General features: G+C 31.4%; 1 protein-coding gene across 4 annotated transcripts in view; it reads right to left on the bottom strand.

Annotated features, from left to right (window-relative positions):
• Nucleotides 1–15358, bottom strand: part of RhoGAP19D (Rho GTPase activating protein at 19D) — a 302970-nt gene that overhangs the window by 162227 nt on the left and 125385 nt on the right. For all 4 annotated transcript variants that reach the window (XM_075300612.1, XM_075300615.1, XM_075300614.1 and 1 more), the window contains one exon: nt 73–1536. In XM_075300612.1, the coding sequence (XP_075156727.1) occupies nt 73–279 (207 nt within the window). In that variant the 5' untranslated portion in view covers nt 280–1536. The remainder of the gene's footprint in view (nt 1–72; nt 1537–15358) is intronic.

The following is a 15358-nucleotide window of genomic DNA, read 5'->3' as shown; positions in this document are numbered from 1 at the left end:
CCAAACAACCAACCATGCATATTCAAGCATGGGCTATTTGTTTTTGTTAATGTCTTTTCAGTTTCATCTTACCTGTGGCCAAGAGGGATCATCTTCCGGTGGATAAGCAATAAAATGACGTAGAGTGAAACCAAAACCTTGATTGGGTCGTCGTCGTATTACAACAAGTTTAGGTTGGGGCATTTGTTGTTGTTGTTGTGAATGTGACTGCTGTTGTTGATGATGTTGCTGATGACCGGACGCTGACGTCGACGATGTGGTATTGGGATTTTGCAACATTTTGGCAAATATGAAAAAAAAACTAACGAAAAGGCCAACACGTTTCCTATATCTTCCCAACAGCAAACAAAAAAACAAAGAAGAAGAGTCAACACTTGCGGCAAAAAAAACGAGAGATCACTCTCCAAAATCTTCACACACACAACTAAACAATGATGTCGTCTTCGTTGTCGCGTCTCGTTTGTTGTCAACAACAATCGACCTGCTGATTTATTTGCCACTTCGTTGTAGTTGTTGTTGTTTTAGATTTTGGTGATGCTCTCTTTTACTTTCTTGCCAAGTGTTGGGTTGCTGTATTAATGTCAGTTCAATTTTAATGGGCTGTTATTGAAGCAGAAGAAGAATAGATGTGATGTTAACATCTTCATTGATGTTATATTGTGGTGTAGTAGTGTTATTGTTGTTGTTGTTGTTATTGTTTTTGGGGTTGTCGTTGCTGTGGTTGTTTAGTGTATATTGTTGTGGTCGATTCGTACGGGGTCGTTTCGATTGGTTTGGCTATATTTTTATGATTTCGTCGTTAATTTCCAAGTAAATGGCATTCACAAAATATATCAAATTGCGCTTGCGCAGAGGACACCACAGTATTGTCACTAACTCTGGGGTTTTTTGTTACGCTATTTACCAGAAAAATGACTGTGTTACTCAGCCGCATAAATTACAAACAGATTGGTTGGGAGGGTTTCACCAGCGCCACAAACACTGAAATTCAGATCAATCAATTGTGGGTGTGGATGTGTGTGTTTCAATCAGTTTTGGGGGGTTTCAGATTTTCTGGGTTAGGTTGTTGTTGTATCATCGATCAATAGTGGTGGTATAGAATTGTAAAACGACAAGTGTTGATGATGAAATTGAGTGCAAAGTGGTGATGATGGCGGTAAAACACATTTAAAAAGTGTTGCGGCGTTGTCGGTTGCTTCTCTTGTCGTAGTATATCTCACCCTTGCGGACCTCTTCCCCGTCTGCTTCGTCGTCGTCGGTACTCTTGTACTGTTGTTTATAAACATTATGGGATTAGTCATCCATATTATTTTAATTGTATTTGAACTTTTTTTCGGGATTGTCTTTCATTTCAAAATTATGAGTTGCTAGCAGCACTCTCTCCCTTTCTTCTTCTTCTTCTTCTACTACTATGGCAGACTCATGGTTTTTTTTTCTAATTGTATTGTGTTTTGTCGTTGTCACTTTGTGTGAAGAGTGTTGTTTTATTTTGGTTACCTTGATCAAGGTAATGATCGATGATTAATAAAAATTTATCTGAAAATACAAAAACAAGTTATTTTGTTAAATTATAAAACGAATACAAAAAAATTTTAGGAGGAATATGCAAAAAAACAATAGCTAATTATTAAAATTTACTTTATTTTTTGTTGTCTAACTTTCATTATGACATGCGATAATATTTGACATTCTTGTGCTAAATTACTCCTTTTAATGATATCATTTGAAATTATATTTTAAAAATTTGAAAAGTTGTACATCCAGAGAAGAGCATAATGTTACATTTTCACGGGGAATATGTTTAAATATTTGTTGTAACCATGTTTTTTTCATGTGTGTGAAGATAAATTTGAATTTGAAATTTGCAGCAAACACTTAGCCGAGAAACATATCACCACCAAAAATATTTTTCAAATTCGAATTTAGGATTTCAAATTCGAATTTAGATTTTTTGTATTTTGCTTATTATTCAAAAACTAAGCCGCGTACGGTATAGAGACTAGGTTCATTGGAAAGGGCTTGAGCTCAGTTTTCATAATCACTAAGGTCTTCACTAGAAATGTATTTGTGAAAGGCGCAAATTTGAAAATAAAATTTGAACAAATTTCTACAATCGACCCACTGTGCCGCGTACGGTATAGAGACTAGGTTCATTGGAAAGGTCTTGAGCTTCATACCCACGAAAGTCTTCATTAGACAAGTATTTGTGAAAAGCGCAAATTGGAAAATACTTTTTCAACAAATTTTTATAACGGAGCCCACTGTGCCAAAACAAAGCTGTGTGTAGAGCTTAGGTTCATTGGAAAGGGCTTGAGCTCAGCTTTCATACCCACGAAAGACTTCATTAGAAAAGTATTTGTGAAAAGCGCAAATTGGAAATGATTCAATTAAAAATGTAATTGAAGTTGGTAACTTAGTGTTTTTAGTTTGATTCAAATATTGTTTGTTTGAAATAAATTTTTAGTTAAAAATTAAAAAAAAATCCATCACAATTAATTAAAAGGGTGTGTAAATAAATTCGCGAGTTAAATTCGTGATTTGTGTCTAGGCAAAGCAACATTCAAATTTGTAGAACGAATTTAACTTTGTGGGACGAATTAAACTTGTGGAACGTATTCCAAAACACGTTTTTATACCCTGCGCCACACTGTGGAACAGGGTATTATAAGTTAGTGCATATGTTTGCAACACCCAGAAGGAGACGAGATAGACACATGGTGTCTTTGGCAATAATGCTCAGGGTGGGTCCCTAGCTATGTCCGTCTGCCCGTCCGTCTGTCTGTGAACACATTTTTTTGATCAAAGTCTAAGTCGCAGTTTAAGTCCAATCGCCTTCAACTTTAACACAAGTTCCTCTTTTGGGTCATAATATAACCCTATTGATTTTGGAAGAAATCGGTTCAGAATTAGAAGCTCCCATATATAACTTTCGCCCGATATGCACTTATATGGACCCAGAAGCCAGAGTTTTAACCCTATTTGCTTGAAATTTTGCACAAACATAGCACTTGGTCGTATAGTCAAGTGTGCAAAATTTGATTGAAATCGGTTCAGATTTAGATATAGCTCCCATATATATCTTTCGCCCGATATGTAGTTATATGGCCCCAGAAGCCAGAGTTTGCCCGATATTGGATCCAATATTAGGGCTATATATCCGATATTGATATTTATCAACTTTTTAATAGGAAATCGGTGATCGGTGAAATCGTTTATTTAAAAAATCAAATTAAATTTCTTTTTCAAGTTCAATTAGTATAAAATTCAGGAAAAATATTCAGTTAGGCTTTCGCTTTTCCAAATCCGAATTGCCGGGCCTCACACTTGACACCTGCCATCAGATTTTGTACAGCCACCTTGTCCACCGCTTGACAATAGCCCAGTATTTCTCAATTGGGCGGAGCTCTGGCGTGTTGGGAGGGTTCTTGTCCTTGGGAACCACCTGCACGTTGTTGGCGGCGTACCACTCCATGGTCTTTTTACCGTAATGGCAAGATGCCAAATCCGGCCAAAACAGTACGGAACAACCGTGTTTCTTCAGGAAAGGCAGCAGACGTTTATTCAAACACTCTTTCACGTAAATTTCTTGGTTGACAGTCCCGGAAGCTATGAAAATGCTGCTTTTCAAGCCACAGGTACAGATGGCTTGCCAAACCAGATATTTCTTTGCGAACTTTGACAGTTTTATGTGCTTGAAAATATCTGCTACCTTTCCCCTTCCTTTTGCCGTATAAAACTCCTGTCCCGGAAGCTGCTTGTAGTCGGCTTTGACGTAGGTTTCGTCGTCCATTACGTAGCAGTCAAACTTCGTCAGCATCGTCGTGTACAGCCTCCGGGATCGCGCTTTGGCCGTCGTATTTTGTTTATCATCGCGATTTGGAGTCACTACCTTCTTGTAAGTCGATAGTCCGGCTCGTTTTTTGGCCCGATGCACGGTTGTAGACGATACACCCAGCTTATTTGCGGCATCTCGGAGAGAGAAGTTAGGGTTTCGCTTGAAACTACCGGCAACTCTCTTTGTCGTCTCAGCGATTTCCGGTTTTCGATTTCCCCCCGATCCAGACTTCCTGGCTGTCGACAAACGTTCCCCAAACACTTTAATTACATTTGTAACGGTTGATTTGGCAACTTTTAGCGATTTTGCCAGCTTTGCGTGCGAGTAGCTCGGATTTTCGCGATGCGCGAGCAAAATTTTGATACGCTGTTCTTCTTGCTTGGACGGCATTTTGACAACTGAAGAGTGAATTCCAAAATCAGGAGCAACATTCTACACACACACACCTTCAAAATGATGGGTGTTCAGGTTTTTTAAATGCAAAATTGAAAGAAATACGTCAAGTTTATATTGACCAAATTTTGACCGTATCACCCTTTAAAGTGAGAAAAATCCGCAATCTCTTATTTGCAGACCTCCAATTGACCGATGGAATTTGGAAATGTCACGTGAATCACACCATGCACCAAATTTCGGGTATGAGAAAACTGTTGAAGTCATGGATGCGCGTTTTTTAACTTCGGATAGGAATAGAAATAGCAATCGTTAGACCATTTCAGAGCAATGTTTGACACGGTTGAAGTCCAAAATACGGGAGGGAGTTGTAAAAGTCGAAGAATTATGGATACATTCACCGAAAAAAATCCATTGTTAAACTAACGTTAAATTGAACTTATTTTTATTGCAAAAAAAAATTTTTGTTCTTAAAAAATGTCCACAGCCCAATGACATTTTTATACCCACCACCATAGAATGGTGACGGGGGTATAATAAGTTTGTCATTCCGTTTGTAACACATCGAAATATCGATTTCCGACTATATAAAGTATATATATTCTTGATCAGGGAGAAATTCTAAGACGATATAACAATGTCCGTCTTTCTGTCTGTCTGTTGTAATCACGCTACAGTCTTCAATAATGAAGCAATCGTGCTGAAATTTTGCACAAACTCGTCTTTTGTCTGCAGGCAGGTCAAGTTTGAAGATGGGCTATATCGGTCCAGGTTTTGATATAGTCCCCATATAAACCGACCTCCCGATTTGGGGTCTTGGGCTTATGGAAATCGTAGTTTTTATCCAATTTGTTTGAAATTTGAAATCTATAGGCATTTTATGACCACAAATACGTGAGCCAAAAATTGTGAGTATCGGTCCATATTTTGGTATAGCCTCCATATAGACCGATCTTCCGATTTTACTTCTTGGGCTTATGGAATCCGCAGTTTTTATCCAATTTACCTAAAGTTGGAAATCGAGAGGTACTTTAGAACCGTAAAGAGGTGTGCCAAAAATGGTGAGCATCGGTCAATGTTTTGGTATGGTCCCCATATAAACCGACCTCCCGATTTGGGGTCTTGGGCTTATAGAAACCGCAGTTTTTGGAAATCTAGAGGTATTTTAGAACCATAAAGAGGTGTGCCGAAAACGGTGAGTATCGGTCCATATTTTAGTATAGCCCTCATAAGAACGATCTCCCGATTTAACTCCTTGGGTTTCTAGAAACCGTAGTTTTTATGTGATTTGCCTGAAATCGTAAATATTCTGGTATTTTAGGCTCAAAAAACGTGTATCGGATTAAGTTTTTATCGGTCCATTTGGTAATGGCTCCACATAGACCGACTTCACTTCTTGAGGGTGTAGAAGGCGCACTGATCATGAAAATTGCTTGAAACTCAATGTAAAATTTCCAGATTTTACTTCTACAGATTTAAGATTTCAAATCAAGACGTTATTTTATAATTTTCTGGCACACTTACAAGAGATGTTAATGATTCCTCTAAAACTCAAACAAAAATGGTTCTTATAAATTCAGAATCTGATATAGTCCTCATAGGTGAAATCTTTAAATTTATCTTCGGGAAGTGTCCACAAGTCCTCAAGCCCTCCTGAAATTTCGAAGGAAACCCTAATATTTGGTTCATGGTGGTGGGTATTTAAGATTCGGCCGGGCCGAACTTACTTCTGTATATACTTGTTCTTTTTTAAATAGGTCTCAAATATTTTATGAACTAAACTTTGGTATTAATTATTAAATTTTTCTTGTTTTAACAACGCTTTATATGCAAAAGCCCCCTGATATCCTACATCTTATTCGCAAGCAGCATGCTGCAGCATCATGAAATACCGGGTATACCGGTTTTTTTTTCATGTGGCACCCATTTTCATCACTTTTGCATCTTTCCCATAGCTTTTAAACGGTCAGCAATTGTTTGGTGTGCAACATTTAACATTGCTGCCATTTGCTTTTGAATCAAAGTGTCATATCCATCCAATTCGGCGTCTTCAAACTTTTTTGGAGGTCTTCCACGTTCTTCATTTCTCACATCAAAATCATTATTTCTGAACCGTTGAATGCTTTCCGTAAATCTCACTTTCTGGTACAAAATTCGACATTTTTAACACGATGAAAAAATGTGATGTTGTCTATTCAATAACTAAATATTTTTCATAGCAATATTTTTCATGTATACTAAATATTTTTCATAGCAAACAAACAAACAAGTGCTCGTTCACAACAAATGTTCCCTATCGAAACATTTAAATTTTGACGCTCATTTCATACCGGTATACCCGGTACATTAAAATTCTATATATAATACCAAAATACATTATATCGTCCTAACACTATTTGCTTTGCTAAAATAATTAAATTTAAATATGTATCTTTGAGTGTAAAGTGGAAATGGGAATGAACATTTTTAAAATATAAATAAAAAGCAAATTTATTTAAGCAACACAAAAATAATAAATAAATATTTATGCTTTGTATTTAATTGGTATTTTTACGTTTTCAAAGGCAACAAATGTTTTAAAGGTAATTCAAAAACGTCCAATCATATATTATTAGTAAAATATTGCCAACCTGGGGAATCCAGGGGTTGGATAAAGTTGAATGGTTTGTCAATATTGACAATCAAATCGTGCATTCACATTTTTCCCCGTTTTTTTTTTGCAACTCTTCTCATAACTAAAAAATATCAAAACACGACCTCAAGGCAGGCATTTAACAGAAGCACATTGCTGGTAATTTCTTGATGTTTTGTTTCGATATTTTTTGAGACACTTTTTTTAGAGGCGAAGATTAATGGGGTTTATATCGAGGATGATAGAAAAACAAGATCCAATCAATATAAATCCCCTGAGGTTGAAAAATATGAATGATCGCCACATGATAATCACTGTAATAAATAATTATTGGCTAGTAGAGTCCAACAAAAAAACAAATTCGCAGAAAAAGATGTAAGCCAAGGTATATTATAGCAAATGGCATATCTTGTCACAATGCCCATAAGCAATTTGATGAGCAACAGTTAGTTATTAAAGTAATCGTCATAATCAGGGTCAATTATTTTGATTCGTTTGGGCTTTAGATGTGATAGTAATTAAACAATCACACGATTGTTTACTAAATTAATTATTAATGATTATTCAACGGAGGTTGAAAAAAATATTTTTGGCAATACGCATTACTACCATGAAGTATTCATATGTCAGACAGCTGAATTTCATTTCATCTTTTAATTTTTGCACAGATTATGAGGCCAAAAATTTATTGCTATAAGAAATTTAGTCAAAATTTTATTTCTATAGAAAATTTTTTCAAAATTTAAATAGAAGAGTTTGTCAAAATTTAACAAAATTTTATATCTATAGAAAATTTTGTCAAAATGTTATTCTATAGAAAATTTATTTTTATTATTTCCACAGAAAATTAGGTCAAAATTTTATTGCTATCAAAAATTTTGTCAAAATTTAATTTCTATAGAAATTTTTGTAAAAATTTTATTTCCACAGAAAATTAGGTCCAAATTTTATTTATGTAGAAAATTTTGTCAACATTTTATTTCTATAGAAAAATTTTGTCAAAATTTTAGTTCTATAGAAAATTTTGTCAAAATTTTATTTCTATAGAAAAATTTTGTCAAAATTTTAGTTCTATAGAAAATTTTGTCAAAATTTTATTTCTATAGAAAATTTTGTCAACAATTTTGTCAAAATTTTATTTCTATAGAAAATTTTGTCAAAATTTTATTTCTAGAGAAAATTTTGTCAAAATTTTATTTCTAGAGAAAATTTGGCACAATTTTATTTCCCATTCGTTTTGTTTTGTTATTGTTTGGTTTTGTTCTATAAGCATTGTTGTTGTTTTCATTGCAGCTTAAAACCATACATTGACTAAACACAAGTGTAGCTTAACCAACAGAGGAAAAGAATGTTTGTCAAATTTATTTGGGCAAAGCCCTATAGACTGCAAGATGGTTGGATGGACGCACGTTTCGGAATTACCACATTCCTCATCAGCATCCTCTACTTGCAGCAAAACTATCAACCAATTATCAGAATAAATTCATGCAGTTCATTAAACCCAACAATGAACCACATTTGAACCCTCCGAAAAAAGGCTTTACATTGATAGCCGGCTTATGCAGAAATAAATTCGAAACAAACATATCTCTTTTCCTATGACACTGTCAAATTATCGATTTGAGTGCAGTCGGCTGGGTTTATTTTGAGCGTGCTTCCTCTTCTTTTTCCATTCGTTTTGTTTTGTTATTGTTGGTTTAGTTCTTTAAGCTACACTTGTAGTTTAGTCAATGTATGGTTTTAAGCTGAAATAAAAACACAACAACAATTTTGTTTCTATAGAAAAAATTATAAAAATTTTATTTCTATAGAAAATTTTGTCAAAATTTTATTTCTATAGAAAATTTTGTCAAAATTTTATTTCTATAGAAAATTTTGTCAAAAATTTTATTTTGTCAGAAAATTTTGTCAAAATTTTATTTCTATAGAAAATTTTGTCACAATTTTATATCTATAGAAAATTTTGTCAAAATGTTATTTCTATTGAAAATTTTGTCAAAATTTTATTTCTATAGAAAATTTTGTCACCAATTTATATCTATATAAAATTTTGCCAAATTTTTATTTCTAAAGAAAATTTTGTCAAAATTTTATTTCTATAGAAAATTTTGTAAAAACTTTATTTCTATAGAAAATTTTGTCAAAATTTTATTTCTATAGAAATTTTTGTCAAAATGGTATTTCTAGAGTAGAGTAGAGGATGCTGATGAGGAATGTGGTAATTCCGAAACGTGCGTCCATCCAACCATCTTGCAGTCTATAGGGCTTTGCCCAAATAAATTTGACAAACAGTCTTTTCCTCTGTTGGTTAAGCTACACTTGTAGTTTAGTCAATGCATGGTTTTAAGCTGAAATCCAAAAACAAAATTTTATTGCTATAGAAAATTTTGTCAAAATTTTATTTCTAGGGAAAATTTTGTCTAAATTTAATTTCTATAGAAAATTTTGTCTATATTGTATATCTATAGAAAATTTTGTCAAAATTTTATTTCTATAGAAAATTTTGTAAAAATTTTATTTTTATAGAAAATTTTGTAAAAATTTTATTTCTATAGAGTTTTCTCAAATTGTCTAAATTTAATTTCTATAGAAAATTTTGTCTAAATTGTATATCTATAGAAAATTTTGTCAAAATTTTATTTCTATAGAAAATTTTGTCAACACTTTATTTTTATAGAAAATTTTGTCAACATTTTATTTCTATAGAAAATTTTGTCAAAATTGTATTCCTATATAGAAAATTTTGTCAAAATTTTATTTCTTTAGAAAACTTTGTCAAAATTTTATTTCTTTAGAAAATTTTGTCAAAATTTTATTTCTATAGAAAATTTTGTCAAAATATTATTTCTAGAGAAAATTTTGTCAAAATTTTATTTCTAGAGAAAATTTTATCAAAATTGTATTTCTAGAGAAAATTTTTTTCAAAATTTTATTTCTAGAGAAAATTTTGTCAAAATTGTATTTCTAGAGAAAATTTTGTCAAAATTTTATTTCTATAGAGTTTTCTCAAAATGTTATTTCTATAGAAAATTTTATCAACATTTTATTTGAAAATTTTGTCAAAATTTTATTCCTATATAGAAAATTTTATCACAATTTTATTTCTATATAGAAAATTTTGTCAAAATTTTATTTCTATAGAAAATTTTGTCAAAATGGTATTTCTAGAGTAGAGTAGAGGATGCTGATGAGGGATATGGTAATTCCGAAACGTGCATCCATCCAACCATCTTGCAGTCTATAGGGCTTTGCCTAAATAAATTTGACAAACGGTCTTTTCCTCTGTTGGTTAAGTTACACTTGTAGTTTAGGCAATGCATGGATTTAAGCTGAAATCAAAAAACAACAAAATTTTATTTCTATACAAATGTTTGTCAAAATGTTATTTCTATAGAAAATTTTGTCAAAATTTTATTTCTATAGAAAATTTAATCAAAATTGTATTTCTTTAGAAAATTATGTCAAAATTTTATTTCTATAGAAAACGTTAAAATTTTATTTCTATAGAAAATTTAGTCAAAATTTTATTTCTATAGAATATTTTGTCAAAAATTTTATTTTGTCAGAAAAATTTGTCAATATTTTATTTCTATACAAAATTTTGTCAAAATTTTATATCTATAGAAAATTTTGTCACAATTTTATTTCTATAGAAAATTTTGTCAAAAGTTTATTTCTATAGAAAATTTTGTCAAAAATTTATTCTATTGAAAATTTTGTCAAAATTTTATTTCTATAGAAAATTTTTTCAAAATTTTATTTCTATAGAAAATTTTGTAAAAATTTTATTTTTATAGAAAATTTTGTCAAAATTTTATTTCTATGGAAAATTTTGTCAAAATTTTATTTCTATAGAAAAGTTTGTCAAAATTTTAGTGCTATAGAAAATTTATTAATATTATTTCCACACAAAATACCTAATTTTTGTTTAATTTTATATCTATAGAAATTTTTCTCAAAATTTTATTTCTATACAAATTTTTGTCTAAATTTAATTTCTATAGAAAATTTTATTCCTAGAGAAAATTTTGTCAAAATTTTATTTCTATAGAAGAGTTTGTCAAAATTTTATTTCTAGAGTTTTCTCAAAATGTTATTTCTATAGAAAATTTTGTCAACATTTTATTTCTATAGAAAATTTTGTCAAAATTTAATTTCTATAAAAAATCTTGTCTAAATTTTATTTCTATAGAAAATTTGTCAAAAATTTTATTTTGTTAGAAAATTTTGTCAAAATTTTATTTCTTTAGAAAATTTTGTCAAAATGTTATTTTTATAGAAAATTTTGTCAAAATTTTATTTCTATAGGGTTTTCTCAAAATGTTATTTCTGTCGAAAATTTTGTCTTCATTTTATTTCTATAGAAGATTTTGTCAAAAATTTTATTTTGTTAGAAAATTTTGTCAAAATTTTATTTCTTTAGAAAATTTTGTCAAAATTTTATATCTATAGAAAATTTTGTCAAAATTTAATTTCTATAGCAAATTTTGTCAAAATTTAATTTCTATAGAAATGTTTGTCAAAATTTTATTTCTATAGAAAATGTTGTCAAAATTTTATTTCCATAGAAAATTTTGTCAAAATTTTAGTTCTATAGAAAATTTTGTCATAATTTTATTTCTATAGAAAATTTAATCAAAATTTTATTTCTTTAGAAAATTTTGTCAAAATTTTATGTCTTTAGAAAATGTTGTCAAAATGTTATTTCTATAGAAAATGTCAAAACTTTATTTCTATAGAAATGTTTGTCAAAATTTTAGTTCTATAGAAATTTTTGTCAAAATTTTATTTCTATAGAAAATTTTGTCAAAATTTTTCAAAATTTTATTCCTATAGAAAGTTTTCTCAAAATTGTATTTCTATAGAAAGTTTTCTCAAAATAGTATTTCTATAGAAAATTTTGTCAACATTTTATTTGTATAGAAAATTTTGTCAAAATTTTATTTTGTCAGAAAATTTTGTCAACATTTTATTTCTTTAGAAAATTTTGTCAAAAATTTTATTTCTTTAGAAAATGTCGTCAAAATGTTATTTCTTTAGAAAATTTTGTCAAAATTTTATTTCTGTAGAAAATTTTGTCAAAATTTTATTTCTATAGAAAATTTTGTCAAAATTTTTTTTCTAGAGAAAATTTTGTCTAAATTTTATTTCTGGGGAAAGTTTTGTCAACATTTTATTTCTATAGAAGAGTTTTCCAAAACATCAATTTATATTGTTTCTCATTCATACTTCAGCACACTCTAATCTACGTACTTTCCATGAATTTCTTCACTGAAAACCAAACCATTAATGTTACTGTGTCTACCCAAATCACAATACAAATGAAAAGAACGAAATTCAAGTGACAAATGAAACTAAAAAAAATTCAATATAAAAAATTTTTTCTTGCCAAACCGGTAATGAAAAGAAGGTTATCGTAGTGCAGCACTTAAAAAACTATAAATGAAGAGAAAAAGCAACATTTCTAGGGAAAACATAATTTCGTTGTAAATGAATAGAAGGTTAAAAATATCGAGGTTGAATATTCTCTAATACTTTTTTATTTTATTTTAATTTTTTTTTTTTTTTTTCAATATGTTTATTTCAAAATCGGTCGAACTATCAATGAAGAAGGAACACAAACTCTTTCTAGGAAAGCACGATTTCATTGTAAATTCGGGTTGAGGCATGGCAATAATTTCGCATCATTTTGTTCCACATTTACATATAAAACAAGGGAGGCAATAAAGTCAGTTTAACTTTATTTTAATGCATGGAAAGTGTTGTGCCATATCTCAGTTTCATTGAAACATTTTTTTTACTAACTTAACTATTAAAAAAATAATTTCCAATTTTAAAAAATCGTTATGGCTTTGATTATTTATATACCATTTTTTGTCTAAAATTATGAACTTTACCCGTGCGAGTCCACATTTTTTTAATTTATTTTTTTTTATAAGGCTGGCTTTCCAGCTTGTATCCATGGATTCTTAAAACTTTTTTTGCCATAATCTTTTAACTCCACACGTATTATTACTTTAGAAAACTTATGGCGGGCAACGACGTTCCGCAATCCAAAATTTGATATGGCCAAAAAGATTTCTTCTTAAACAAAGCAAATAAAAAATAATAATTACATGAATTACAAAATAGATAACGCAAGAGTAATAATTTTATGCTTCGTTGCTGTGTTGTTTTTTTTACCTCGGGGTTATTAACCTCTTCACAAAAATCGTGGTTGATGGAAAATCTACCAAAGAAAAAGTTTTTTTTTTGTACTCAGCCAACCCAACCATTAATTTTATTTGCAACATTACTCACATTTTAAAAATATATTTTGAATTCGAACTTAATTTTCTCAGCACAAAATGACCAAGAAGATTCTATAAGCATAGATTTTTTTCCTGTACTTATAGAATTGTTTTGGTCATTTTGTGCTGAACTCAAAACAAAGTTGACTTGGATCCACAGATTTTGACCTTCCGTTAATGATTTTGTCATCACTTCCGAGACAAAACTGCGGCTTTTTTTAACTCCAGACAGTCCTTTCGTTAAAATGACAACGCTTAATTTTATTTTCGACGGAAATTTGTGTTTTTGTCGATAGGAAAATGAAGAATTTAAGTCATTATTATATGAATTTTTGTTTATTATTAATTAAAAATAAACCAAAAATCAAAAATTAGGATACAGATGTCATTTATGATATTTTCATTCTCTGTTCATGATATTTCAATAAAGCAATTCCCTTCAACAGCGATACAACGATTATAACGACCTTTCAATTTTTTGATACCATTTTGGTAGTACTCCTTCGGTTTTGCCTCAAAATAGGCCTCAGTTTCGGCGATCACCTCTTCATTGCAGCCAAATTTTTTCCTGCGACCATCCTTTTGAAGTCTGAGAACAAGAAAAACTCGCTGGGGCCAGATCTGGAGAATACAGTGGGTGGGGAAGCAATTCGAAGCCCAATTCATGAATTTTTGCCATTGTTCTCAATGACTTGTGGCATGGTGCGTTGTCTTGGTGGAACAACACTTTTTTCTTCTTCATATGGGGCCGTCTTGCCGCGATTTCGACCTTCAAACGCTCCAATAACGCCATATAATAGTCACTGTTGATGGTTTTTCCCTTCTCAAGATAATCGATAAAAATTATTCCATGCGCATCCCAAAAAACAGAGGCCATTACTTTGCCAGCAGACTTTTGAGTCTTTCCACGCTTCGGAGACGGTTCACCGGTCCCTGTCCACTCAGCCGACTGTCGATTGGACTCAGGATTGTAGTGATGGAGCCATGTTTCATCCATTGTCACATATCGACGGAAAAACTGGGGTGTATTACGAGTTAACAGCTGCAAACACTGCTCAGAATCATCAACAAGTTTTTGTTTTTGATCAAATGTAAGTTCACGCGGCACCCATTTTGCACAGAGCTTCCGCATATCCAAATATTGATGAATGGTATGACCAACACGTTCCTTTGATATCTTTAAGACCTCTGCTATCTCGATCAACTTCATTTTACGGTCATTCAAAATCATTTTGTGGATTTTTTTAATGTTTTCGTCGGTAACCACCTCTTTCGGGCGTCCACTGCGTTCACAGTCCTCCGTGCTCATTTCACCACGCTTGAATTTTGCATACCAATCAATTATTGTTGATTTCCGTGGGGCAGAGTCCGGAAGCTCATTATCAAGCCAAGTTTTTGCTTCCATCGTATTTTTTGCCTTCAGAAAACAGTATTTTATGAAAACACGAAATTCCTTTTTTTCCATTTTTTTCACAATAACAAAAGTTGCTTCACAAAAGACGCTCTATCTCATAAACTAATTGACGTATAGACGTCAAATTTTGACACGAAGGTTGGTACTATATATACAATATGCATTTAATACTAGCGACGCCATCTATGTGTCAGACCGAGGACTTATCAGTCAACCTGTTATAAACGGATTCTCAGATTTGGCTTGCGGAGCCTCTAACAGAAGCATATTTCATCCGATCCGGCTGAAATTTGGTACATGGTGTTTATAAATGGTTTGTAATAACCATGCAAAAATTGGTCCATAATTATATATAGCCCCCATATAAACCGATCCCCAGACTTGACCTCCGGAGCCCCTTGGAAGAGCAAAATTCATCCGATTCGGTTGAAATTTGTTACGTAATGTTAGTATATGGTATCCAACAACCATGCAGGAATTGGTTCATATCAGTAGATAATTATATATAGCCCCCATATAAACCAATCCCCAGATTTGACCTCCGGTGCCTTTTGGAGAGACAAAATTCATCCGATCCGTCTGTGGTGTTAGTATATGATATTTAACAACTATGCGAAAAGTTGTCCATATCAGTCCATAATCATATATAGCCCCCATATAAACCGATCCCGAGATTTGGTTTTGGAGCCTCTTGGAAGAGCAAATTTCATCCGAGTCAGTTGAAATTTGGTACATTGTGCTAGTATATGGTCGTTAACAACCATGCGTAACTAGGTCCATATCGGTCTATAGTT

Source organism: Haematobia irritans, chromosome 3, assembly GCF_050003625.1.
Source record: "Haematobia irritans isolate KBUSLIRL chromosome 3, ASM5000362v1, whole genome shotgun sequence".
Taxonomy (NCBI): Eukaryota; Metazoa; Arthropoda; class Insecta; order Diptera; family Muscidae; genus Haematobia; species Haematobia irritans.
Note: the sequence above shows the minus strand (reverse complement) of the source record. Positions and strands in the feature narration are given on the sequence as shown.